Genomic DNA, 25,533 nt, shown 5'->3' with positions numbered 1-25,533 from the left:
GCTTGGAAATTATGAAGCTCGAGGGGATGATGGCCATGATGAGATCGCGAAATGATTTATGACGGAAATGATACCTGACCGAGAGAGATCGCCATCCTTTGTGTGTCTGATCCTTTTACTTGACTCCTTCTGACCGTTGTCACCTTTTTACCACATACACTGAAACATCTGTCGAGCTACATCACGTTCATTGGCTACTACAAATCTATTCTCCATCTCAGATCCCTCCCACTTCTTCAGCCTTTTTATCGAACCAAATTTCGACTCTCCTCTTACATATCATCTCCTGACTAACAGGACAATCATATAATCGTCATCAGCAATAACAAGATGCCTAACTTCCTTAAATCCATATTCAAGCCCACCACCTCTCATACCTATTCGCCTTCCCAACCCCAGAACGACCGAGAAGAAAGAAAAATCTCTTCCTCGGGTGCACGAGACTCTCTAGCCGACTTACTACGTACAGAACTTCGTTCCTATCCGAAATCCGTCAGTCCATCTAGCGATGTCGAGGGGATGCCACGGGAAGGAAGGAGGGGAGGGCATGATAGAGATACAATATCTGATCTGATCGATAGTGTCAAGAGTAAGAGTAAGAGTGGGAAATCAGATATGGATGATAAGAGTATGAAGAGACTGTTGAAGGCTTTGCAAGAGATTGAAGCTGATGCGCACAAGGAGAAACACAGTCATAAGAAAGATAAAGGTAAAGGTAAAGCCAAAGAGTATTGGCGTGGGAGCGGAGATCCCGCGTATCAGGTTGGGGTGCTGCTTGATCCTGTTATTGCGATTTGCAAGAGAGCTATTGGTGAGTCGATGATCGTATACATCATCCCAAAGGGAGTGAGGATAATACAGCACTGATGTTTCGTTCTTCGTCGCGGTGTCCAGACGCCGGTGAATTTCTCTTGAAGTCGCATGTGGGTCAAGGTCCCTGTTCACCACTGTTGGGAAGGGTCATAGCGTTGTTGGAGGCTCAGAGGGATGAGCTGGAGGATATCAATGCTTATACTGGCAAAAGGAGATATCCAGCTTTGAGTGGGTACTTCCACCCATTGCGAAAATTCGAAATGCACGCGTTGACCTGGTCTGGGTTTTGTTCTTCTTGATGGTTATAGTCACCCTCGAGCAGATCTATGAGAAGGTGAATATCGGTCTGCGAGATATCAGGGGGATGATGGAGAAGGAGACTAGAGACGCGTTGTTTGGGTTGATCCAGGTCTTACTGGAGGGTGAGTCGGTGTATTCTATCATGTCGACCCCTCATTTATACATATTCTCTTTCGGCAATCGTCTATCATCCCTTCCAAGAGTATTGGGAATTCCCGTGAGACTCTTCGCTCAGATTGATATGTAACAAAACATAGGCCCGGACTACCTAATCGACATCATCCTCCTAACATCCATAATCCACCAATCATCCATCATCTCCATTCCCTTCTCTAACGAGATCCGCACGATCTTAGATCGAGCGATAGAAGATCAAGTCGACTTGAACAATTTCAGAAAGGCCGGCGAAAGTATCATTGCGGTAGCTTCGGCGCTGGACAGGGGTTTGTTGGAGGATAGGGAATGTGAGGAGGCGTATAAAAAGATTGGGGTGTTGGTTAAGCAGGTGAGGCATCGTTATATGTAATGCCATCGCGCATCAATATCACCTTCTCATCCCTTAATGGCAACATGGGCAAAGAGGGAAAGAATACTAAGTATCTTTGTGATTGATCTACTCGACCACAGCTCCAGCTGCGAATCTCCTCCTCGGCCTTACCTACCCCCATCTCATCCCTGCCTGCCAGTCGATCCACTTCCTTTGCCTCCACAACTACCCCCACTCCATTGACCTTACCAAGTACGCCTGACCTCTCTCCCATCCCCTCTATCTCCTCCTCGGGATCTTCACCAATATACAAATCAATGACGCCCAAAGACCTACAAAATACATACGGTACAGGTCCAACCCCGGCATTGCCAGGTCTATCCTCGTACAATCCTACTCCCCAAATATCCATCCCACCTTCTCGCAGACCATCTTCACCTGTACGATCTTCTTCTGGGTCGGCTCAGGAGATATGGGAATACCGTGGCCATCTCTTCACTCCCTCAGGGTTAGACCTCGCCCTAAGAGCAGAGATGCTCCAGATGGCGGACTCGTCGAACCAGTACGCCGGGGAGGTAACTTACGATGATCTTAGGAAATGCTGGATACCCAAACATGTCCAGAAGCTTAGGAATTCCGACTTGACCGCCGACGGCGAGGTTCCTGATACCACGCCTGCGGGGTTCAAGTTGAAAGAGAAGGATGAGTGGGGGAATAAGATTGGGTGGTATGATAATGGTACGGGTGTTATGGAGATGTATTATCTTGAAGAACCGAAGTTCGAGCTGGAGGATGATGATTGAGCTTGGGTAAGGTAGAGGGACAACTGTTTATGTTGTTTAGCTGTTGTGATAGGATGACCGCACAGTTGGAGATTTGATGAACGACTAAACAGTGTTCATGGATTGAGAAGACGACTGAGAAAACCGTCGGTATGGAGAACGAATGTGTACTTGCTTAGAATGGATGTTGTTCATAATGATGCATCTTCTCATCCTTATACGAGAAACCGCTGACCACTGATCTCATTCCCAGATCATGCATCGCTCAGGTATTTCTTCTTCTGCTTATCACGCTAACACCTATTCCAGCTTGACCCTTTCCAATCCAGGTAAAAACTCGTATCCACCCTGTTTACGAATCTCGTCGAATATCTACGGAATCGACATGATCAGTGTGTACGCTCTCAGTGGTACTGTTCTGGTACCTCCTCCTCCTGGATGAGCTATCAGGTTTTCCACGGGAAAGTATGGGGACAACGACTCACACTCATAGTCAGCTCAGTCTCATCCCACGGCATCTCCCCACTCTCCCTCAACCCCTCTTTGAGACACCTCGCAACGTGATCAGCCTCAAAGACCAGTCCACCCTCTTTGAAGGACATATCCACCAATTCATCTTCCAGGTATTCCCCATTCTCTTTCGAGGGATCTGCAAGTCTTCGGATGACGTATGACTGGGGGCGGGACGTTATTCCTTGGACGAGGATTTCGCTGCGTGTGGAGTAGCAAGTGTTTATCATTAGTGGGGCGTGCTTGTGAATAGAGTCAAAAGAGTTTGTGGGACTCGTATATGATAGAGTGGCGACGTTTGAACAACTCACCCTTTCGTTCCTACTATTCTGGTATGTTGGCTCTGCTGAGTGGGAGAAAGGAGATTGGCAGTACCTATAACGTTAACCAAGGGGGTTCAGTTCAGCTCCCTTGTATATATATATCCAAGCCAAGAGCCGGGTTCACCACCACTCACAATTGGCAATAGCACCAATATTTGGGAAAGTCAAAGCGAAGTTCGTAGCGATATCCACACCGGTGTGATGCATCATCATTGTGCTTCCTATTTTCGCTGGTGGGGTCCTGTGGTTCTTGGGATGTCGGTATAGCATCATCATGGTCTAGTATGGCAAGAAGAAATATCAGCGTGCGTGTTGTCCATTCTATGGACCACAGAATGACGCGACTCGACTGATCTGGAGAGATGAGGTGGAGAACCAGCGAACTCACCCAGACTAAAGGGTATGGACCCAAATCCAACAGTGGTCCTCCCGCCAATTCCGCGCTCAACAATCTATCTGTATCTGGTCGTTTACCGAGAGAATCCATGGATAAGTCTGAGTAAAGACACCTTATATCACCAATCAGGCCATCATCGTGGACTGATTTTTGGATGGATCGTAGAACAGGGTTGAATCGTGTCCATACGGCTATCCGCACAAGAAGGGTTAGTAAAGCAGACAATTGAGGAGATATGTAGCATGCAGAAATACGATGGATAACGGGACAGTCGAAAATGGCTCACCTTCCATCAAGAATCGGTTCTTCTCCTTGGCGATGGATACTAGGCTTCTCCATTCCGCCGCGTTCAAAGTTGCTGGCTATGTCGGATCAACCCAACCATTAGGTCAGTAACTTATCAAACCCAGAAGGAAGGATGGTTTCACGAACTTACCTTCTCAAGCAAGACATGTTTACCAGCGTCGAGAGCCAGCTTCGCATCATCATAATGGCATACGTTCATCGTACCTATATATACGATATTGACGTTCTGCATATCCTATCAGTTCAGTACCTCCCAAGTTTCTTTTTAAGGGAGGGATTGTTCTTGATATGGGCGAAAATACTCACCGGATCCTCAACAACACCTTTATAGCTCCCATAACCATTTGGCTTGAAATCTACCAGCCCATCTCGTTGAGCAGCAGCCCCATCAGGGCAATTATTCTTCAAGAACTCCTCTGCCTTCGAGAGGTTTCGCGATCCAGCAGCTGCTACTGCGTGTGAGATATCGGTGACATTCCGTGTGGAGGGGAGTCGACATATATCTCGGACGAACTCTGATGAGATCCCTGCGAGGGTACTTGAGGTCAGCCTCCTGAGGTATCTTAGGGGCAGCCAAGAAAGCGAGAGAGGGATCACCCACATCCACATCCTAGGACTCCCCATTGAGCTACAAAAGGCTTGGATGGCATTGTGATCGTTCTGGCGATATAAAGATTGAGTGTAACTTTAGGTGGGGGACAGGACGACTGAGGAAATGTACTGTACATGGAGCATCAATGCATACTATATATCCCTCTCTCTCTCTCTCTCTCTTTCGCTACCAGAGTTCGGTGAGAACAACATCCCATAAACAGGTAAAATGGTCCGATATATTTCCGGATAATCGTTCTTGTAGAACTTCGGACCGAAAGAGTGGAGGCGCGGAGGCCCAAATGGGAACTTGTGGAGATGAAGAGGCAGAGTGCGCAGTGAGGAATATCGGTCATCAAGCCGTAACAACACTCGCAAACCAATATTGCATGAAACCATATGGTACACGGGAGATACTGAAAAGATTGAATTGATTGTACATATATACCGTCGCAGATCTTCCATGCCACTACAATCGATAACGATACATCCGATATATTCATTGCACCTCCTTGCCGCCCCTTCCTCCTTATCACTATGCTTCGTAGTTGGACGCCGAACCGTTGATCGACTTTTGAACTTCTGTAATGTAGCTCCCGAATTGCCTAGTGGAAATCCGTTTTTCGAACAGCTCGTCTAGCTCAGGGTAGGTTCGTCCTTTAGTCTGTAGACATTGGATTTGTGCAGTCAGCTTCGAATTTCTTGTACCGGCGCATTGCTAGATAGATCAAAAGAGGCATAGCTTACCTCTGGAACGAAGAAATAGACGATGATCCATCCCAAGACACACAGTGGTCCAAAGAAGAAACCAATCTTTAATCCCCAATTAGCCTGTTGGGGGCTCAACATGATCGGGACGGTGTATTGGAAGATCAGACCGAACATTGCTGTTCCAGCGGCGGCCATTCCAGCGGTCTTGGCCCTCAATCTTGGACTTGCAGTATCGGCAACATATGCCCAACCGACACTTCCCACCGAGAGCGCGTAGGATGCTGTCCATAGACAAGTCAAGAACACCAACGCGGCACCTGGTAATTTCTCCATGAAACCAATCCCGGCCGTGGAGAAACAGCATGAAGCCATGATGGCTCCACCGCCCAATAATAGTGGTCGACGTCCTACTTTGTCGATCACGAAGAACGAGATGACCAGGAATAAGAGTAGGATGCAAGTTTGGATGAGACTCGCTTCGAAAGGTCGAGGGTAGCCGGCCAATTGGAAGAAGTATGTAGTATAGGCGAAGAACAGGGCCAATCCCACGAACTATGTATGGACACCATCGTATCAGCACCAGGCCTTAGGCAGATCGCTGAGCAGAGGAATGAAGCGCAACAAACCTGTTGATAAGCCAACGGAAGGAAGGAAATGATAGTTCTCCTGAGATTGACACCTTGGAAGCATTCGAGATACTGTCTGAACCAGACGTCGGATTTGTTTTTGCCCTCTTCTTCGATAATATGTTTCAGAACGAGGTATTCTCTGTCGACGTCGTATGATTCGACATTGCCGTACAGAAGTCTCATGCTGTTCTTGGCCTTTGTTTCGTTCCCTCTTCGTGCCGCCCAAGCTATACAAAAAGGAAGCAAAGTCATGAGAAGTGTTCACTTCTCCATATTTAGATGGGTGAGACTCACTTGGTGTTTCAGGGGCAAAGATTAAAGCGGGGATGAACAAACCCAACAAGACAAACTCGGAATAAAATATCACTCTGTACTGGTCGTGAGTGGCGATGATCTGAAGTCCGATGGCGGCGGCCAGTTGACCCAAAGCAAATGCGAAACTGTAGGCCGCCAGTACCGCACCTCTGGCTCGTACAGGCCTGTAGCAAGCGAGATGACATGTATTCAGCGGTGCTATTGTCATAGACGACACCGTTTACTCACGCAACTTCCGCGATGTAAACAGTCAAACCGCTTTGGATCCAACCTGTGGCGATACCTGACCACGAAGATATCGATCAGCGCCCTGCTTCTTTCACATCACCTGGATGAATTGTGTGATTTACCACACAAGAACTTAGCTACCGCATAAACCCTCCAGTCTTTTGCGACGATCTCGAGTACGGCGGCCTGCACATCAGGATAAGCCATGTGCACCTTCGTTTTGAAAGGGCAGGAGAAACGAACGATGATCAAAAAGAAGCTCAACCCCCACATAACGGCCTTTCGACCAAATCGGTCGCTACAAGCAGGCCCAGTGAACATGCCGAAGATTTGTGCACCACTGGAAGGTATCGAGATGATCAGCTATTGGGTTTTGCCAGATTCATCAGGTGGAGGGCACTATCGAATCTCTCACTTTAGACAAGCACTCCAAGCTGATACATGTAAAGCATCGAGCTCCAATGCGCCCGTCACAGGCGATACGATGGTACCGAATTGCTTGATGAAAGCAGGCTGGGAAATAATGCTTCCAGGAACTGAACGTATTCAATCCCGAAGAGGAAGTTGTCAGTATCTCAACAGGGCATCAAGGACGGTGATCAGAAGGGTCAACTGACCAGAGATAGCATACCCGTCAAAGGTAGCACCGAGAGCCACCAGGCCACAGAAGAGGATTGATCGCCAGAACTTCTTCAAAGTGGTAAAGAGCGACCAGGTGATGTATTCCGGTTTATATTCGATCTCCGGGGTCATTTGGTGATGTTCCAAAGTCTCGATTTCCCCCTTCTTGTCGACGTCCTCTTCGTGAAGACCGTGTAGTGCTTGCATCTTGAGTGATTGTTGATGTGTGCTCGGTGTGACCAAAGGCGGAATGTCCTATCATTCGGCGAGACCAGTATTTATATTTCGAAGCAGGATATCGCTTGGCTACCCCCTTGTGGGGAATCCAGCGGGGATCCTTTTGAAGATGTACGGGGTACCTAGCAGTACCCCTTCCTGCAGATTCAGGTCAGCTGCTTTCAGTGATTGTCGAAACAATGATCGTCCGGCATGCTACGAGGGTGTTGTATGCATGTTTGTGCTTTGTTGTGGATCGCGCGAGTAGCGTCGGGGGCGGGACAACACAGATCTAGGAGTTGCGTTTTCACATGTGGGGAAAATTGTGGATCCGGGACATCTCAAACCGGCGTGCTGTGGGGAACTCGGTGGCATTAAACCGATGTGTCATATCGCACGAAGTGAATTAAGATGCTATGCGAACGACAGTTGAGCATATCGCGTTGAGCGTTTCCGATATCGTTTTGCAGTCGGAATCCACACCAGACGGACGAGATAGTCACCTTGCTCATTTGTCGACTCCTCGTATAGACGTATCGAGTCTCAAGGTGAGCCATAGTCTCAATATATCTAGACACTCACAGCTGATATCCCAAAAGAAGTGCATATCCAGCCTCTGCAATGCCCTCCTTAACGGATCCAATTTCCATCTCGACAATAACCTTTGAAAGGTCTCGAAACGGTGTCGTGGGAACTTCCGAGCCCCGTATCTCTTGGCGATTTGAAGGAGATGCACAAGATTGGTATCAAGCTTCCTATGATATCCGCTTCAAGAGAACCTCTGGCGTCGAAGAATACCACCACGATACATCCAAATCCATCTTCGTACCTTGGTCGTCCGGTCCTCTTCGGTCCGGTGAGGTCGTAGAAGTATCAGTGAGATCCGTCGGTCCAGATGGATCTCGTACACCATGGACCTCCGCCCGGGTGGAAGCAGCTCTGCTGAATCAATCAGATTGGAAAGCAGATATGATCTCCGTCGACTGTAAACCACACACGAATCTCGCAAAACCCTCACGTCCCTTCATCCTGCGCAGACATTTCGACCTCCCATCTATCTCCAAACCCGCGAGACTATATGCCACTGCATTTGGAATGTACGATATCAAAATCAACGGTCAGGTGGTTGGCGATCAAGTGTTGAAGCCGGGGTGGACCAGTTACGACCACCGATTGTACTACCAAGCTTTCGATGTTTCATCTTATCTACACGTCGGAAGCAATATCATCGAAGGCCATGTCGCTGAAGGATGGTACTCGGGTCGATTAGGCTTCTTGGGCGGGAAGAGAAACTTATATGGTGAAAACACCGGTTTACAAGCTCAATTGATGGTTGGGGATGAGGTCGTGCTGAGAACCGACTCAAGCTGGACTGCGACTAGGAGTCCAATATCATACTCGGGAGTGTATGATGGGGAGAAAGTGGACTTCAGATTGGCGGAAGATAAATTGAAGGAATTATCGGTGATCGTTCTGGACAGACCAAAGGCGAAGTTCATCCTAGACATGGCACCAATCAAACGAATGCAAGAGATCTCATCCAAGGAGATAATCACCACGTCAAGCGGCAAGGTCATCATTGATTTCGGTCAGAATCTGGTCGGTTGGGTCAGGATCAACACAGTCCCTGCAAGGGTTCTACCAGGGGATGAAATTGTGTTATCGCATGCAGAGGTATTAGAGCACGGCGAACTTGGTACCCGACCCCTGCGAGTCGCTGAATGTCAAGATACGCTTGTATGTGGCTCCGATAACAGTGCTTTCAGGGGTTGGGAGCCGACTTTCACTTTTCACGGATTTAGATATGTTCAAGTTGATGGTTGGGGAGGGGATGTGAAACTTGCAGACTTCACTGCCGTCGTGGTGTATACAGATATGGAACGAACGGGATGGTTCAAGTCATCACATCCTTTGATCAACAAGCTGCATGAAAATGTGATTTGGGGTATGAGAGGTAACTTCGTCGGATTACCCACCGACTGTCCTCAACGAGATGAACGTCTCGGCTGGTCTGGTGACTTGACCGTGTTCCGAGATACCGCCAACTTCTTATACGACACCAGCTCAATACTTTCCGGCTGGTTAGAAGACGTCGCGGTAGAGCAAGAAGAAAATAGTCACATACCTCCTCTGGTCGTACCTAACATATTATCGAGAATCTATCCCCAATCCCCCCTTCGGTTGGCTATCTGGGGCGATGTCGCCGTGCTAGCTTCTCTTTCCTTGTTCGAAGCCTTTGGAGACGCGAATGTACTAGCTCAGCAGTACGATAGTATGTTCAATTGGCTCACTCAAGGCATAGTGAGGGATGAGAATGGTCTGTGGCGTGACAAACCAGAAGATACGCAGCTTGGAGATTGGCTTGATCCTGCAGCCCCGTATGTTCGTTTTCCTATGTGTGGGATCAAGGCTGGTAACTGACCGGCAACTTCATACAGACCTGACTTCCCTGGTGATGGTCGAACAGATCCGAAATTGGTTGCTGATGCCTATCTTGTCCATGTAACTCGTACCATGGCTGAGATCTCTCGATTGCTCAACAAGGAAGAAGACGCTCTGCGATTCGAGTCAGAGTGGAAAACGCTTCGTCAACACTACCTCGACAACTACGTCTCAAAGACAGGAAGAACCGTATCCGATTCTCAGACTGCGTTGGCTTTATCTCTTCAATTCGACCTTCTGTCCGATAAACAGAGGGAGGTGGCGATCGATCGTTTGGAAACATTGGTGAAAAAGAACGTCTTCAAAGTGGCTACCGGATTCGCTGGTACACCTATCATCCTTGGAGTCCTGGCAGCAAATGATAGACTCCATCTCGCTTATAGGATGTTACAAGAAAAGCAGTGTCCAAGTTGGCTTTACACCGTCAGCATGGGAGCGACGACAATGGTAAGCCATATTCAGGTCCTCTTTATCAGATAGTGAAAAGCTGATCTTTCACCCATTATGCCATCAGTGGGAAAGATGGGATAGTATGCGCCCAGACGGTACCATCAACCCAGGAGAAATGACTTCTTTCAATCATTACGCCTTGGGATCCGTCGCCTCGTTTTTACACAACACCATTGGCGGGATATCACCTCTCGAGCCTGGATGGAAGAAATTCAAGGTAGCACCTCGACCAGGTGGAACGGTCACTTCCGCAGAAGTCAAACACTTATCCCCATATGGTTTAATCGAATGTTCTTGGCATCTGAAGGATGAAATGCTTACTGTAGCGGTATCCGTGCCACCAAACAGTAGAGCCAAAGTAGAGATTGGAGATCTGGATCTGCAGATTGGCAGTGGTCGCCGAGAATTTGTTGTAAAGTATAAGAGTGATCCTCGATGGCCACCGAAGCCGATCTACAATTCCATGACAATTCCTCTTGTTGACGAGATTGCGTGATTTCAGAGTAAGCTTTTTGTGTTGATACAGTATAGATGTCCATGTATTATCGGTGCCCTTGAAAACATTCATTGTACGTATAAGCATGCATGGAGAAAGCTACATATATCTGTCTGTCAACTTCATCGCTAGCTCTTCCGCACGGGGAAATGTGCGTCCCAAAGCCGTCAAAACGGTCAAAAATGGATCGATATCGTGGATACTGATGCGGATACCATGCAACAAAGGAATTCCTCCTAGCAAGACGAAGTCCGCCGCCTTCAGATGTGACGATGTTGAGTTTGTCAACTCCGATGAGTCCGATGAGTCGACTTGTGAACTGCAAGTCTTCAGAATTCGGTTCAGCTGCTCCCAGTCTGCCTCGATATTGAGGGAGTGAAAAAGGGGAGTAGTTGAGGGGCCTTCTTCGCTGGTTGCTGCGATATAATCTTTAAAGACCACGGCGGCGATATATGACACTTGAGCTTGGCCGGGGTACGGAATTTTCGCTTTACCAACACGGAAATCTTCTAAGCTTTGTCTTATCGCATTGGCATGTAAAAGCAAATGACGACCGATGGGGGACCGCCATAATTGTTGACCCGACAAATGTTTCTGCTTGGCGAAAGCATATCCCAAGGTGATGGCCGCCTCGTGCCATCGGCCTATCAAGACCGACTGAGATCTTGGATCGGTAGTTCGGTCTAAGAACACGGTATAGTATCTGGCTAACGCGTGACCGATGGCAGGTAGGTCTGCGATGCCAAAACCAGGGACCAAGTGAGGTTGGACAGGATCGATTATCAGGGATGTCAGACCTTCAATGAGGGTTGTGCGTGTCATAACCGGTAGTAAGGACAGGTCTTGATCCTGAGCGGTGTCATCTTGGAACAGATACCGATATATCTGTCCGATCGGAAGGTCATTCAATGAGCTAACCTTGCTTGAACTGTCTATCACCGCTCGTTGCCAAGATGTTGCAGTCGAAGCGAGATAGGTCGCTTCGTCGTCCCACATTCCACCGAACGGGATAGAGGTGGGTCTAAATGTAGGCGGAACGTCCGACATTCTGGCCAATACACAGTCAGCCTGATAGACGAGACACAGACATCGCTTCAGGTCCTCCATCGCTGCCCACTGCCGCCATCGAATGTCGAGATCGGAAGGTGAAAGCCGTTCGCCCTCCAAAGGCAGGAAATTCTTGTGCATGATCTCAGGGTCGTTCATTCCTGCCAGGTAGGCCCAACGTATACCATTCATGACCGACATGCTAGCAGCGTGGATGATATTCGAGCTCTAAAGGCCATCCGGCCTGAAGTTTCAGCCCGGAGCTGGACGGTGCCTGCCATGCACAGTGGACTCACCGATGACATATACGCAAATATGATACCGCAAGCCAGTGTCTGTATCAACTGGACTCCTTTACAGGGATCGTACAGGCCCTTGTTTTCGATGAGTTGGGTCCACTGCATTGAGCAAATTTCATCAACTCAGGTTTGACGGCAATCACTGTCTATGTTGAACGTACACTGGTGGTTATGCTCCTGTTGACGAGTGTCCAGAGCGAATTTCCCTAATCGCAGGTCAGTCTTGTGATCCGGATCCTTGCAGGTGATACTCACTTTGATCTGAAGACTTCGTTTTTGGGACGCCATTGCCCCCAACGCGATCATATTGATCAGCAATGGGGCTGAAGTCTGCCTCATATTGAAGGTCGAGGGATGTATGATAGGCGAAGTTGGCCACACACGAGTCCAAAACATGTTGAGACACAACGCCAGAGTTTCTGATGATAATGGGAGACCCTCGGATGGATGGCCCGATGACTGATGGACAGCTGTCAGATGAATTCCATTGATGGTGTATATTTCCACCCACCATCCGAGCTATCATCGTACTGGTCGCTGATAAAACGTATGCACCACGTTCTTCCGCGTCAACACCACTAGATGACAGAGCTGGACCCTCAAAGCTGCCTCGATCGAGGTACAAATTCGCATTCGTCCGATTGGCAGTGTCAACATTGTGAGGAGATCTATCATTTGCTAGGTCTTGAGAGGACTGGAAGAACGACTCAGAGTTCAAGCCCAGTTCGGCCAAGAATCTAGGTGAAGCGTGAAGACTGTGAGAATCAGGAAGGGCTTCCTGAGTCAATAATTGCCAGATATCGTCACCGCCCGGAGGTGGAAAGGCGAAAGAGGATTGCAGTCCCGTTTCCACCATAGCCAGTGGAGCTAGTCGGGTCTCTAAATGTGCAGGATCCAAACCAGACGAGTTGGTAAGCGGGTTTGACGTGGTATAGTCGATATAGTCCAAGGATGATCTAGATCAATCTACAGCATTAGCAAGAAGATTTAGATCGTTCCCGCTTCGCTTACCCAGGGTCATCCCGCACAATTGTAGTGCGTATCATGGAATCAGAACCATGTAGAATATCGTTGAGCCATATGGTGCTACCTGTGGTTTCGACTGCACCTTGGACACTAATCGATGGATCCGAAGAAGACCCAGGTCCAGGGTCCAACTGAGGTGAGGGCTCTGACAGGGTTTTGTCTGGCATAATGTGACTGACGGCGTTGCCTGAGACAGGTGCGGAACCATCTCTGTGATTCAGCCGTACATGACGGAGCAACGAGTCTTGTCTGCTGAATTTCCGATCGCATAGCATACACTGAAACGGTTTGCTAGCTGTATCTGCTCACAAATTCAGGTTTCTCTATCATCCTGTGGGCTTTATCAGACCTACGGGTTTTCTCATGGCGCTGTGGTTGAGAAACTCTATAAGTATACAGCAGCTAGCATATGCTGGTGAAAGGAGACAAATGCCAACCCACTTGTAAATGCTCGTGCTTCTTGAAACCTCGATTGCAAGAGGAACACAGATACAGTCCACGATGGTCAGGAGAAAGCGATCTGGATCTTGTTGTGGACCCCGTGGGGGATGTCAAGGAGTGTGCACGATTTGACATGGTCTTACCTCAACTATCAGGTAGCGCATGAGTGGGGTGCTCGACGAATAGATCTTGAGCTGTACAATGTGTTTCGTCCAGGATTGATGATTCACAGGCGAATGTGGGAGGGTGATTGATCACAAGTCGAGAGAGACGCAGACTTCCCCACATGACCGCATTCAATGATGGTCCGGAATGACCGGTTAAATCGGGAAGCGCACGGAAAAACGGAAAAACCTGCCAACCGTAAGGGGGCGTGTGTGGGGAAACGCTGTATGACGGTTGTATGATGCTCACTGTCATGTCCGACATCATCGCATGCATATCCACCTCATTCACGCCCTTAACCTCGAGACAATATGTGTATAAAACACGATGCCAACAGCGGGGAAGTTCAGCTATATAGATATATAGATATATAATCATACCTAGCTTATTCAGAGCTTGACTTCCCTCGTTTGCTCCTCATTCAATTCCTCAACCTCCACATACAGCAAGATGTCTTTCAAAACGAACGATCAGATGGACAAATCATTTTTGACTGCTTCCATCCCGGAGGTGATCAAGCAGATGACGGAGGAGGAGAAGATCTCTCTGTTGGCCGGGAAAGATTGGTGGAAGTGAGTGGTGACGCATTCTTTGATCCCATCTATCATGTATGTCTGCTCACACGTTTTGGCATTTCTATTGTAGTACTGTACCCGTACCGAGGTTGAACATTCCAAGGTGTATCTGAAGCACAGCATCCAACACCTAGATCTCAAGCTGACAAAGGACGTCTATGTAGTATCAAAGTCACGGACGGACCAAATGGTGCCCGAGGGGAAAGCTTCTACCACATGTGTGAGTCTCGCTACAAGAGAATGCCAGTATGATTCACTGGGAAAGGCTCACTGACATGTCTAACTCGTTTATCTTTGGTCAGGTCCCGCGACTGCCCTTCCTAATGCCACTTGTCTAGGGGCGACCTTCTCTTCCGACCTTGCCGAACTGAGTGGATCCTTACTTGCCGACGAAACCAGAGCACGGAATGCGTCTTGTCTCCTGGCTCCCACAATCAACATCCAAAGATCCCCTTTGGGCGGTAGAGCATTCGAATCGTTTGCCGAAGATCCGACGCTGTCCGGACTGATCGCAGCGGGATACATCAGAGGCTTGCAGGACAAGGGCGTATCAGCTACCATCAAGCATTTCGTCGCCAATGACCAAGAGCATGAAAGGATGGGACAGGACAGTATAATCGCTGCTAGACCATTACGAGATATCTATCTTAGACCATTCCAGATCGCCCAAAAGCACTCGCAACCTTGGGCATTCATGACGGCTTACAACAAGCTCAATGGCACCCATTGCTCAGAGAACCCATGGTTGCTGCAGAACATCTTGAGGGGCGAATGGAAGTTCGATGGATTAGTCATGTCGGATTGGTACGGAACTTACTCGGTATCAGAGTCCGTCAACGCAGGATTAGATCTGGAGATGCCCGGTCCGGCTAAATGGAGACAGAAAGACTTGATCTCTCATATGCTCTATTCACACAAGATCGATCCTAGAACCTTGGATAAGAGAGTGTCAGAGATACTGAACTGGGTTCAGAAACTAGCCAAACTGAACGAAGGGTTGGTCTATGCAAAATCAAGCAAGGAGAAAACTAGATTAGAACATCAAGAAGCGGATGCCAAGATCTTGCGAAGGATTGGAGGTGAAGGTATCGTATTGTTGAAGAATGAACAAGGTGTTCTACCGTTGAATAAACCTAAAAGCAAAGTCGGTGTGATCGGTCCCAATGCTAAAACGAAGGTGTTGACTGGTGGAGGATCCGCGATGCTCCGTGCTTCTTGGTCTGTTTCTCCGTGGGAAGGATTGGTAAACAACAAACCTGATGATGTAGAACTATTTTACTCCCTTGGGGCGACCACATCGAAGTTTCTGCCGATTTTGGGGGAAGAGTTCACTACCTTGGACAAAAAGGCTGGATTCGACCTTCGACATTACGCTATTGACAAGGAGACGGGTGAGATGAAAGAGGATCCTGTGGTGGTCGAACAGTGGGATACCTCGGACATGTTGATGGGTGATTTCTACCATCCTGATTTAGGGGATCAATATTGCACCGAACTATCAGCTCTATTCACACCCAGGGAGAGTGCAGAGTGGGAATTCGAATCGACCATAACTGGTCAAGCTTGGTTATGGATAGATGAGGAGATGATCATTGATAATTCGAAATACACGTCAAAGGGTACTGCGTATTTTGGATCAGGCAGTGATCCTGCGAAAGGAACTTTCAGAGCGGAAGCTGGAAAGGTGAGGTACAGTTGCCAATTATCCGGTGAATATTGACTGACACATGGAACGTGTCTAGTCATACAAAATCAGATACCTTCACGATTCCCGAGTACCCTCGACACTGATCAATGTTGTGTCAACCCCCCTGAACATTGTAGGGATGAGATTAGGCGCCTTCCCAAAGATCGACCCCGAACAATCAATAGTCGAGGCCGTCGAACTGGCCAAAACCGTGGATGTTCCTCTGATCATCGCCGGTTTGAACGCCGACTGGGAAAGCGAAGGCTATGATCGACCCGATCTTTCTCTCCCTCTCAGAACCAACGAGCTCATCGCCAGAGTTGCAGAGGTCAATCCGAAGACCGTCGTGGTTATCCAGGCTGGATCGGCAGTGTCCATGCCGTGGATTAATCAAGTCTCAGGCATCGTCTATGCGTGGTACGGCGGTAATGAATGTGGGAACTCGATAGCGGACGTCGTGTATGGAAATATCAATCCCTCAGGAAGGTTACCTCTAACTTTACCGGTGAAAGAAGAGGATATCCCTGCAAGTTTGAATTATAAGTCCGCGCGAACCAAAACGTATTATGAAGAAGGTATCTGGGTAGGATATAGATGGTACAACGAGAGGAAGATCAAACCGTTATTCCCATTTGGTCATGGTTTATCGTACACGACTTTCGAGTACTCCAATCTAAAAATCACTGCTCAATCCCCTGGCGGTACGAAAGCGGATGAATGGAAATTGGATGTGTCGGTCGATTTGAAGAACACTGGTGAGATAGTAGGAAGTCATTCCGTACATTTTTACACTTGTCCACCCGAAGAAACACCAACCAGCTTGAAACACCCTGAACAGACTTTACAAGCTTTCAAGAAAGTGCAGGATCTCAAGCCTGGAGAGAAAGTCACAGTCAAGGTAACTCTCGATAAATGTGAGTCTCAAACTCCCATAGTGGTGTAGAAGAATCAATTGAATCGGTAACATATGACACGAGGTACTGTGCTGATATTAGTCGAATCACACAGATGCGATCTCGCATTGGGACGAAGGATGGAATACCTTCCGAGCAGAATTGGGTGAATGGTCAGTCAAGATTGGAAAAGACGCTGAAACGATGGTGGGTGATGCAAGATTTGTGATTGATGAGGAGATTGAATGGACCGGTCTATGATGGGTTTGGTAAGGCGTAGCTTGTTCCTAGAAATATTGTAGATACATAGAATGAAACGATGACGCTCTGTATCATATGGCCACTTGTGGATTGCATAGTGTGATCAAGCCAGTATCTGATTTTGTATAGCTCGAGTCTCGTCATCTAGTCTCGCTGATTCCGCAAGTGTTTTGATCTTCATCTAGCCGTTACAAGAACTTCATCTTGCTGGGTCTGACCAGTGTACGCAGTCAGGAGTTAAACTCTCAGCCACCGCATATCAATGAGAAAGACTCACCTTGACCTCAACTCAAAGCCCAGCCAGATCAATGGTAACCCGACATAATAAGCTAATATTCTCAAATTCGTATGTCCCCTGCCGTTCGCCCAATCTGAATGAATGCCCGCCAAGTGGATAGTAACAAGCATCAACGTGACAAGTAGATAGCCCGACAATCTGTGTCATATCCACGTTGGCATAAGCTGAAATTCCTTTCTCGCTGAGGCCATGTCATATTCCCTGAGATGTACAATAGAAGTGTTAAACTGACCGATGATATTTATAAACCCTCTTTGCCTTCTCCTCCCCCCCCAAAGCTTTCCCACCTCCCCACACACTCGCCGCGCCGATACTTGCTTGAGCAATGACCCATAGAACGGAAATCAATCCCAACTTGGCATGCCACGTCGTGAAATGCTTGGCACCGTGAATGTACTTGTTGTAGATCATTGCTGAACTTCCGATCGCCAGTAAAGGAAGAGCGAACCCGAGCATCACCGATTGATGGGTTTTGAATCGAGTTTGCTTGGTCGTGGAATTGGGTGATGGGGGTTGAAGAGGAGTAATACCTTTGTGTGTGTGTATGTGAAGTCAGCTCAGTAAAGTTTTACGACAGTCCTCTGTGCTCAGAATAGCATGGGTGGAGCGGAGACAGTCGACTTACCAAGTAAGAAAGCGGTTATAGCTAATGTCTGCATCGGCGGATGGACGGCGAACCAGCCCATGGCCTAGGACCAAAGACATCCAGATTAGCGGAGTACATGGATGCTTTAGGTACATAGACTACGTACCTTCAGATCGCCCGAGAATACAAGATACCAACTTGTCCCGACCACCAAGATCAAGCCGATCTTAACGTACCATCCGATTAGCTTTTTCGATCGCGTTGAGTTGACGGACAGAGACGTACAATTATAGAAGTCAATGCAAGCTTGTCCCTTCTTGTGGGTACCATATCCAGATTTCCAGCCGATCCAACTTCTTCCTCTGGCGATCTGCGTGAAGGGGACGGTTCTGCAGTGGACGGTAAGAGGGGGGACGTTTCTTCCCTTGCTATTGTCGACATCGATGATCACTTCTTGATCTGTCTTTTGCGATGACGATCCCTGTCACTCGTAATTGGGCTGCTGCCTCTTGACCTATGCGATATACTCAAGAAGAGACAAAATGGAGTGATAGAGCCAGAAGCACGATTGTGATTATTATGTTTGCTGACATGATCATCGATCCTCATTGGTCATAGATGGGGGGATGGGTTTTTACGGTATGTCAAAATGTCGCAATCATGAATTCGGCATCGGCTATCACCGATCATCATGAAGGTTTCCTTTGAAAGATGGAAATTATGATTAAACTGATAAGATGTTGTGTTAATGTTTCATGTCTTTGTCGAGGTACGATCACAGGCATGCGGACGTACACGACGGGTCTTCGAGAGTATGACATGGAAAGAACGAGCCTGCTCGCCCGGCACACCCCTCAGAGGTTTGGGATTAACAAGCAAAGGTGCCGTATGATCTGGCTCGTACCGTGTGTTGAAGCCAGGTGCAAAGATACTGTGCCTTCCATTCCCCATTCTTATACCGTCCGCGATGGGCGAATTCAGCTATCTCGAACACTTGCTCATGTACAATGCATCTTGCTTTGTGTAACTGTACGAGTCACCGAGTTACGACTTCAAACTTGACACAGAATAATGGTATAGTAACACCTCCCATTCCGCCAAGAAGGGATGATCAGCAAATTACGTCATAGCGTGAGTAATGTTCCTACAGTACCCAAACAAAACAAAATTGTCTGCGTGACTTTGGAAAGAGGATTGCACGAAACGTCCATCTTTGACCTCGCTGTCTCCCCTCTGCGCAGCATGTTCCTTTTTTTTCCCTTCTTAGAGGATGACATCATGCTTATATCCAAGTATAGTCTTAGCAGCTCAGTGGTGTTCCGCTGTGCAGGTCATATCTGAATTTCGAACACGTACAGTACATTCGCGTACCTTGTCTATCTGTGCGCTGTTGTTGGAGATGTCACCTGTCAAGTAACGTATGACGTCGCAGCGAACAGGATGATACAGTATCCTTTGTTTGGCTCCACCTGCCAGTCTGAGGGATATATAAGAGATATCATGTTGAGCTGTGAGATCTGTTGAAGGTAAATTGCCACCGAACACATCTACAACACAACTTCGCAAACGTGATCCACAACAACCGAACACAATGGGTTTACTAAGTAAGAAATCAAATGAATACGACACTACAACCACCGGAGTGGGCCACAATTCCAACAACCCCTACACTACGGGCAATGCGACATTGGGCAACGCACCCAATAGTGGATATGGAGGGATCAACCGCAACGAAGGACCATTAGGACATCACACAGGACAAGGTGTATCTGGTACTGGTCCTGCGTATACCGGTGGTCATGGGGCTCATCCTGCTCCTGTTGCTGGAGCTGGTCATGTGAGTAGTGATACTTCATCCACTACTGTCTTCTACACCGTCCACGCACATTTGTCCATATTGAGGTACTCAGTACTGACTAACGCTAAAACGCAGGTAAACACCGGTCCAGCACCTTTACATGGGGTCCACAGCGGGTCCACGCCAGATGCTAAAGAAGCCATAAAGCTGGAGAAGAAAGGTCACAGGGAAGAGAAGTTGGGTAATTTCTTGCATTCCACGTCGATGGTGAGTATCCAAGTGTATGGATCTGCAGTACCATCTGGCACAGCAATATATCTCCAAGCCTTCATGTCTATACCGATACGGAGAGGAAGAAGCGCAAGATGTTGACACTTTGGGTTTGCCCTCCGCAGAAAGAGAAATCAGCGGCGCATCTCGCACAGGCCGATCACCTGAAGATGCAGGCTTCCGAGCTCAGTGAGGCTGAACGGCTGGAACATGAAGCGGGTATGAGGAGACAGAGGGCCGTGGGGTTGGGTGCTGATCCGATGCATGCTCACGGAACCACCGGACATGGACCGACTCATATCTAGGGGGTATAGCAGGGAGGGCAGCGTGGTTGTAAGTAGTGTATCATACCATACACGATATCATGTAGCTATTAGGTATAATGATGTGAACTCAATGTACACATTACTAATCATCATACCCACTTGCATAACGTGTCTCGTTATCTCATCAACGACCCCACTTAAATTCTACAACAATATGCTCGCAGCCTCTCCAACAACCGCGCTCCCAAAGAAACAACCTAATAACCCACCCTCTTAGCTCTCTCAACCTGTCCCAAAACACCCAACACATCCTTTATAGCCTCAGTATGCAATTTGAGATCCACAAACCATTTCCCACTTTCCTCCTCTCCACCTATCCTCCTTTGCGAGGGTCCCTGCGAGGTATATCGTTCGAGCGATTGAGAGAGGTTCTGAAGAGTGGATGAGAGGGAGTTGGAAGTGGACGATAGGGCTTTGCCCAGTGGGGAAGAAGGGGACGGAGGGGTAGGTTGGTTATGTGGTCGAGGCATAGGTGAGGGACGTATAGGACCGGTGGATTGTACCTTTCATTCATATCAGCTTCCATATAACAAAATGTCGGTTCTATTATTGAGTCCAGGGTTCAGTAGAACATATGTCAACTCACAGATCGCATAGTCGCTAGGTGCATGTCATTATCGATCACCTCATCTTCCATATCTACATCCTCGACGTTTGCTCCAGCTCCATTCTGGCTTTCACTCTCGCTCGCCAATCTCCTAGCACTCTCTTTCGCTCGCCTCTCAAACTCCTCAACATCTTTTTCTTCCCGCTTTTGTTTCCCTTTCCCACCATCCAACCCGTATAATTGGTTTCTAGCTTTCGTCCTAGGACTTTCGATCTGTTCCTCCTGTTGAGGCGGTACGACCTTCATACCCTGACTGTGTACTTCATTCTCATCTATCCACCTAGACCCGCAACTCACACACATCTTTCTAGAATCTTTCGATCCGTCCACTTTCCTCGGGTATCCCACCAGGGGGATCCCCTTACATTGCGTATTGGGACAATTATTACCCAGGAGCGAATATCCCCTGAGAAGCAGATCGGATATGGAAAGGGCAGCTTCGTCAGATTGTGATTGATTCGGTCCTTTCCTTTCTTCCACCTCGTCAGGCCGAAGGTTTGTGTTTGAGCCAGGTTGAGGTTGAGGTTGAGAGGTGGACATCCTCCCCTCAGGTCGTCCGTCACACAACGCACAGAACTGGATCCTCTCCCTCGCTTCCCTCTCGGCAGACCCACTTGGTTCTCTCATCAGAGGGGTCACTCGACAGTCCGAACAGTGCAGGTCTGTCAGAGTCCATCCTTTCAACATGTATTCGCCGAGCTAATGGACATCAGTACCCCACCATACTATTAGCTGATGAAGATGCAGATACACATTACAGACAAGATGGAACCCGGAATAAACATACAATGGCAGATGTGTTTTCGAGTTGGGACATCACTGGAGCTGGCATTGGGGTCTGTTGATGATGGTTCAGCATGCGTTTGGAACCCGAGCTGAAGTGCAAATTCAACTTTTTATCTCGAGGTGAACTAACAGGTAGGGGAGGATACATACGTGCGCTGACGTTATGACCATGCGCAAACCACGTGCTATGCAGAACTCGAGACAGCAGGCATATATATATATGCCCTCGCCCTCATTGCTCGTTCGACCGATCTCTCATACTGAATGCAGGTGAAGTCATCTACTTGTGACATCCAGGAACTGACATGCGAAAGGATGCATCAAATACAAGACCACTTCAGCAAAGGGATCAATGAATCAAATTAAAACCGTCCAGATCAATTGCCTGTTAGGTTCTAGATCTAGGCATCAACTTTGACTCCTAAATCCTTCGCAATCATCTTCCTAGCGATGGGGTGCTACAGGACAAGGAACGTTATCAAACTTGATTCGTGAACTCCCATATACATGTAGACATCTTACTCACGTAGAAATTAGCGTGTTTCAAGAAAGTAGATTTTGCCAATTCAGGTTTCTGCTCGTTCAGTAATCTGAATACAGGTCTGCAGAACTTCATCCTTCCTTTATTGATTACCCAGGCTGTGCGAACAGACATCCATGGCATCAGATGCGATACGAAGTTGCTAGATGAACTGAGATGATTAATGAAAGTTGTCGAACTTACCGGCAGCCGCTTCGGCATATTCTGGACCGCTCTTTAAAGCAACTTCGAAGAACCTCAATCCGATCTCGGCATTACCTGTCGATCCTACTCCATACAACTTATCGAGAGCAGCGACCACTTTGGGTGGGAGGGTATCGTATGTTTCTAATTTATCGAGGAAGACGACTATGATTTGGAGATCGAATCAGCATGACCCCTAAATTGCGTACGACCTTCTCGGAGATAGTAAGGCAAAGGATTACCTCGAGGGGGGAGCAACTGACCAGTCTGAGTTGATGAGAAGTCTTTGATATCGTCCTTGGTGAAGGCTGATACATCCCCATCTCGAGCTTTGTCCCATCTAGCAGCGAGATCATAGCACTGAATACACAAAATAATCAGCTCAGCCTTGTCTTGAAGTCGAATGAGACCCACAGCTTTGGAGAGAGTATCGTCGTATTGAATATCAACGCAAAGATCAAGACCAGTACCATGGAGCCACTATCCAAGTATACATGAGCGATAACTCTCAACGTTTCTCAAAATGGACGCACCTCATCCCAATCAACTTTACCTAATCTCCTAGTTAACTCCTCTCCATCCTGATGTTGTTTGAAGTAATGGAACAAGTGTTCTCGCCATTGTTCGGTGGTGATAGATGTCCCTTCAAAGGTCTTGACGTAATCTTTCATGTATGGTATGAAGTTCTCCAATCCACCCAAAGTACGTTCGAGGTAGAGAAGGAAATTTGCTCCCTACGTAACGAAGTCATGATTAGGTTGTTGCAAGCTGTTTCTGCATTGACGGATCTGGTCTTACCTTCTCGTAAGGTACTTGACTATACCCTTCGTCGGCTGCGATACTCCATATCAGCCTAATGTCGTGTTATCTCGATAGGGCGGATAAGAATACTCACGATCTTCGTGCTCTTTATACTCAATCACCAATTTCTGGAACCTCGGATTGAGTCTCTCAAGATCACCCACAAGACCTCGTCGACCTGTTGACCACATTACTCAGCTTGGAAGATGAAAGACAGCTTGCGAGAGTGGTACTGACCGACGATGTATGACCTGGTTGAACGATGTTATCAGCTAATGCGATATCTGTAATGAGGCAACAAACGACATACAATTGTCTATCGAGTTCGCCGTGCGTCTCCCTCATAATCTACGTTGCAAGTCAGCTACACTGCCAGCCATATTGAAGAGAGTCGAGCTTACCAATCGTTCAAGGTAAGTGGTCCAGCCCTATTGTCGGATGATGAGCCAAAATCTAGCCAAGTCTACGCAGAATGACTCACCTCGTTCAGCCAGAAGTGGCACCACGAAGCACATCCAATACCATTTCCGAACCAAGACTGCCGAGTGATCACATATCAGCTCAACGTAATGCGTTCGCAATCCATCTTGCGTAGTCCCTTTATCAGAGGAAGCTGCTCACATGACTGATCTCATGAGCTACCACATCAACCTGACTTCTGTCACCGGCGATGATCGTGGGGGTAGCGAAAGTCAAACAGGAGTTTTCCATACCTAGCGTGTTTGATCAGCTCAAACCCAAATCCAGTACATACCAAATTGCCAACTCACCTCCGTAAGGGAATGATTCGGGTAAGAACAAGATATCGTACACTCCGAATTTGTATGGTGAAGTGAGATCTTCAGCGGTTTTGACGAAGCTACGACGAAGAGGCGGATTAGCTTCAGTTCCACTACACATGAAAGCAGGTATCACTCACTTGGCAGTATCTTTGTGGAACTCCCAGAACGCCTTATCCATGTTCAAGGGCTATAATTTTCATCGATCAGCTCATTCGTTAGATGCTTTCAACACACAAAACTGAGCCTACTTCGGTCCAACATCCAGTCGACCAATTTCTACCTGCAAGGTTTTCAAAGGATTTATGGTTGAGTTCACCAGCAGCAATGGCAATGAGGTACGAGGGGATACCGACGGGCTGCGAGGAGGCAGTCACAATAATCAGCTTTGAGCCGTCAGAAGAAGAGTGGATATCGTATCTTCCCGGTTATCCATCCCTGGGTCATGATCACAATGAAATACAAACCCACCTGCTCATAAGCAAATTCCCTCCACCCCTCTCCCCGTCCCTGCACATCCCTAACCCCCCTCCTCTGTCCACTGAGCAGCACCTCCAGCCCCCTCCCAGATCTAACTTTCGCCTCGTATGTCGCCTTGACAGCCGGCGTATCTTGACAAGGTAACATGGACCTCGCGTGGATTGCCTGAGCCTGAGAATAGAGGTAGGGGTGTTTGCCCGATTTGGTCTGGGCAGGTTCGAGCCATCCTACGGCTGTGCATTGCGGGGTGGTGTTGTATGTGATTTTGATGGTGGTTGACTGGATCAATGTCGGTCGGTTAGTTTAATTAACGTCGCCCCGTATTGTTGATCGAGATACAGGCTAGATTGATTAATGGATATGAGAGAAGGACTCACCTCGCCTTTGTTGAGTGATCTGGGCAACTTGATGCGTAATGCTTCGCCCATGACGTCGACCCTGTTGTCGAGGGAGTGTTCCTATGGTTGTCCAGAAGGCGAGTCAGCTCTCGTCATCTGATGAGATGGTTATTTGAAGGTTCATCTTGTGAGAAGGCAGTCTCGTATGTCATGTCATGTACCGTACTGCCTCTTGCAATAGTCCATCCAATGGATTTCTCTCAGCAAACGAGGGACTCCACTAAGAAGTAAACAGCAAACGCCATCCCACATCCACATCAGATCCAACGCTACCACCCCCCCTTCAAAACATACACAGGACACCAAATAATCCAGCCAACCAAAGAAGACTCACCACCCCCTTTCCCCCAATTTGAACGTCCTTGATATCTAAGAAACTACTATCCAACCTAACTTCCCCCAACCCCTCGACCCTACTCTCCATCGTCAATTCGGCATATCCACCGAACGTCTTTTGGTCCCAGTCGATCTCCCAGTCAATCTTGATGTGCTTGGTAACTATTTCAAGGTAGTTGGAGAGCGTCGCTAGGTCTTTGTCGAATGGGGAGGTGGTGACTCCCGTGGAGGAGGAGGTGAAGTGAGGGGAGAATGACATTTCGTTTTGTGCGTTGTGTGTTGCGTCTCTTCTTGATTCTTGTGGGTTGCTATAGTTAGGGAGGTAGACGAGCT

The 25,533-nt window shown here is 47.9% G+C and overlaps 10 protein-coding genes across 10 annotated transcripts; 4 read left to right on the top strand and 6 right to left on the bottom strand.

Moving 5' to 3' along the window:
• Positions 1-330: 330 nt before the first annotated feature.
• I302_107837 (uncharacterized protein) lies at positions 331-2,403 on the top strand (the record flags this gene model as incomplete). The annotated part of the gene is made up of 5 exons (XM_019193034.1): positions 331-811; positions 895-1,041; positions 1,122-1,235; positions 1,371-1,618; positions 1,741-2,403. The coding sequence occupies 5 exons, from the start codon at positions 331-333 to the stop codon at positions 2,401-2,403; spliced, it is 1,653 nt and encodes a 550-aa protein (XP_019044511.1).
• A 279-nt stretch (positions 2,404-2,682) lies between these two features.
• I302_107836 (uncharacterized protein) lies at positions 2,683-4,568 on the bottom strand (the record flags this gene model as incomplete). Its single annotated transcript, XM_019193035.1, has 9 exons — positions 2,683-2,754; positions 2,868-3,093; positions 3,204-3,267; positions 3,350-3,494; positions 3,604-3,803; positions 3,899-3,974; positions 4,049-4,144; positions 4,225-4,445; positions 4,520-4,568. The coding sequence occupies 9 exons, from the start codon at positions 4,566-4,568 to the stop codon at positions 2,683-2,685; spliced, it is 1,149 nt and encodes a 382-aa protein (XP_019044512.1).
• Positions 4,569-5,044: 476 nt separating this feature from the next.
• I302_107835 (uncharacterized protein) lies at positions 5,045-7,220 on the bottom strand (the record flags this gene model as incomplete). The annotated part of the gene is made up of 9 exons (XM_019193036.1): positions 5,045-5,173; positions 5,257-5,772; positions 5,847-6,076; positions 6,144-6,328; positions 6,393-6,447; positions 6,515-6,578; positions 6,636-6,732; positions 6,808-6,928; positions 7,010-7,220. 9 exons carry the CDS (start codon positions 7,218-7,220, stop codon positions 5,045-5,047), a joined length of 1,608 nt encoding a protein of 535 aa, XP_019044513.1.
• A 630-nt stretch (positions 7,221-7,850) lies between these two features.
• Positions 7,851-10,617, top strand: I302_107834 (uncharacterized protein; the record flags this gene model as incomplete). Its single annotated transcript, XM_019193037.1, has 3 exons — positions 7,851-9,607; positions 9,668-10,118; positions 10,186-10,617. 3 exons carry the CDS (start codon positions 7,851-7,853, stop codon positions 10,615-10,617), a joined length of 2,640 nt encoding a protein of 879 aa, XP_019044514.1.
• Positions 10,618-10,716: 99 nt separating this feature from the next.
• I302_107833 (uncharacterized protein) lies at positions 10,717-13,156 on the bottom strand (the record flags this gene model as incomplete). Its single annotated transcript, XM_019193038.1, has 6 exons — positions 10,717-11,892; positions 11,961-12,062; positions 12,125-12,169; positions 12,219-12,422; positions 12,475-12,919; positions 12,975-13,156. The coding sequence occupies 6 exons, from the start codon at positions 13,154-13,156 to the stop codon at positions 10,717-10,719; spliced, it is 2,154 nt and encodes a 717-aa protein (XP_019044515.1).
• Positions 13,157-14,045: 889 nt separating this feature from the next.
• Positions 14,046-17,011, top strand: I302_107832 (uncharacterized protein; the record flags this gene model as incomplete). The annotated part of the gene is made up of 6 exons (XM_065870550.1): positions 14,046-14,167; positions 14,241-14,273; positions 14,335-14,390; positions 14,473-15,854; positions 15,913-16,771; positions 16,866-17,011. The coding sequence occupies 6 exons, from the start codon at positions 14,046-14,048 to the stop codon at positions 17,009-17,011; spliced, it is 2,598 nt and encodes an 865-aa protein (XP_065726622.1).
• A 188-nt stretch (positions 17,012-17,199) lies between these two features.
• I302_107831 (uncharacterized protein) lies at positions 17,200-18,336 on the bottom strand (the record flags this gene model as incomplete). The annotated part of the gene is made up of 6 exons (XM_019193040.2): positions 17,200-17,224; positions 17,289-17,447; positions 17,542-17,839; positions 17,935-17,998; positions 18,062-18,121; positions 18,181-18,336. The coding sequence occupies 6 exons, from the start codon at positions 18,334-18,336 to the stop codon at positions 17,200-17,202; spliced, it is 762 nt and encodes a 253-aa protein (XP_019044517.2).
• A 1,150-nt stretch (positions 18,337-19,486) lies between these two features.
• Positions 19,487-20,268, top strand: I302_107830 (uncharacterized protein; the record flags this gene model as incomplete). Its single annotated transcript, XM_019193041.1, has 3 exons — positions 19,487-19,732; positions 19,829-19,960; positions 20,089-20,268. The coding sequence occupies 3 exons, from the start codon at positions 19,487-19,489 to the stop codon at positions 20,266-20,268; spliced, it is 558 nt and encodes a 185-aa protein (XP_019044518.1).
• A 218-nt stretch (positions 20,269-20,486) lies between these two features.
• On the bottom strand, positions 20,487-21,728 carry I302_107829 (uncharacterized protein; the record flags this gene model as incomplete). Its single annotated transcript, XM_065870549.1, has 3 exons — positions 20,487-20,792; positions 20,876-21,595; positions 21,684-21,728. The coding sequence occupies 3 exons, from the start codon at positions 21,726-21,728 to the stop codon at positions 20,487-20,489; spliced, it is 1,071 nt and encodes a 356-aa protein (XP_065726621.1).
• A 355-nt stretch (positions 21,729-22,083) lies between these two features.
• On the bottom strand, positions 22,084-25,459 carry I302_107828 (leukotriene A-4 hydrolase/aminopeptidase; the record flags this gene model as incomplete). The annotated part of the gene is made up of 19 exons (XM_065870548.1): positions 22,084-22,140; positions 22,209-22,321; positions 22,407-22,571; positions 22,670-22,766; positions 22,821-22,886; positions 22,940-23,140; positions 23,205-23,239; positions 23,302-23,385; positions 23,445-23,458; positions 23,518-23,555; positions 23,609-23,635; positions 23,689-23,745; positions 23,829-23,920; positions 23,978-24,066; positions 24,127-24,176; positions 24,238-24,345; positions 24,458-24,745; positions 24,844-24,924; positions 25,199-25,459. The coding sequence occupies 19 exons, from the start codon at positions 25,457-25,459 to the stop codon at positions 22,084-22,086; spliced, it is 1,923 nt and encodes a 640-aa protein (XP_065726620.1).
• Positions 25,460-25,533: the final 74 nt, after the last annotated feature.

Source organism: Kwoniella bestiolae, chromosome 6 (genome assembly GCF_000512585.2).
Source record: "Kwoniella bestiolae CBS 10118 chromosome 6, complete sequence".
Taxonomy (NCBI): domain Eukaryota; kingdom Fungi; phylum Basidiomycota; class Tremellomycetes; order Tremellales; family Cryptococcaceae; genus Kwoniella; species Kwoniella bestiolae.
This window is presented reverse-complemented; position numbering and strand designations above follow the sequence as displayed.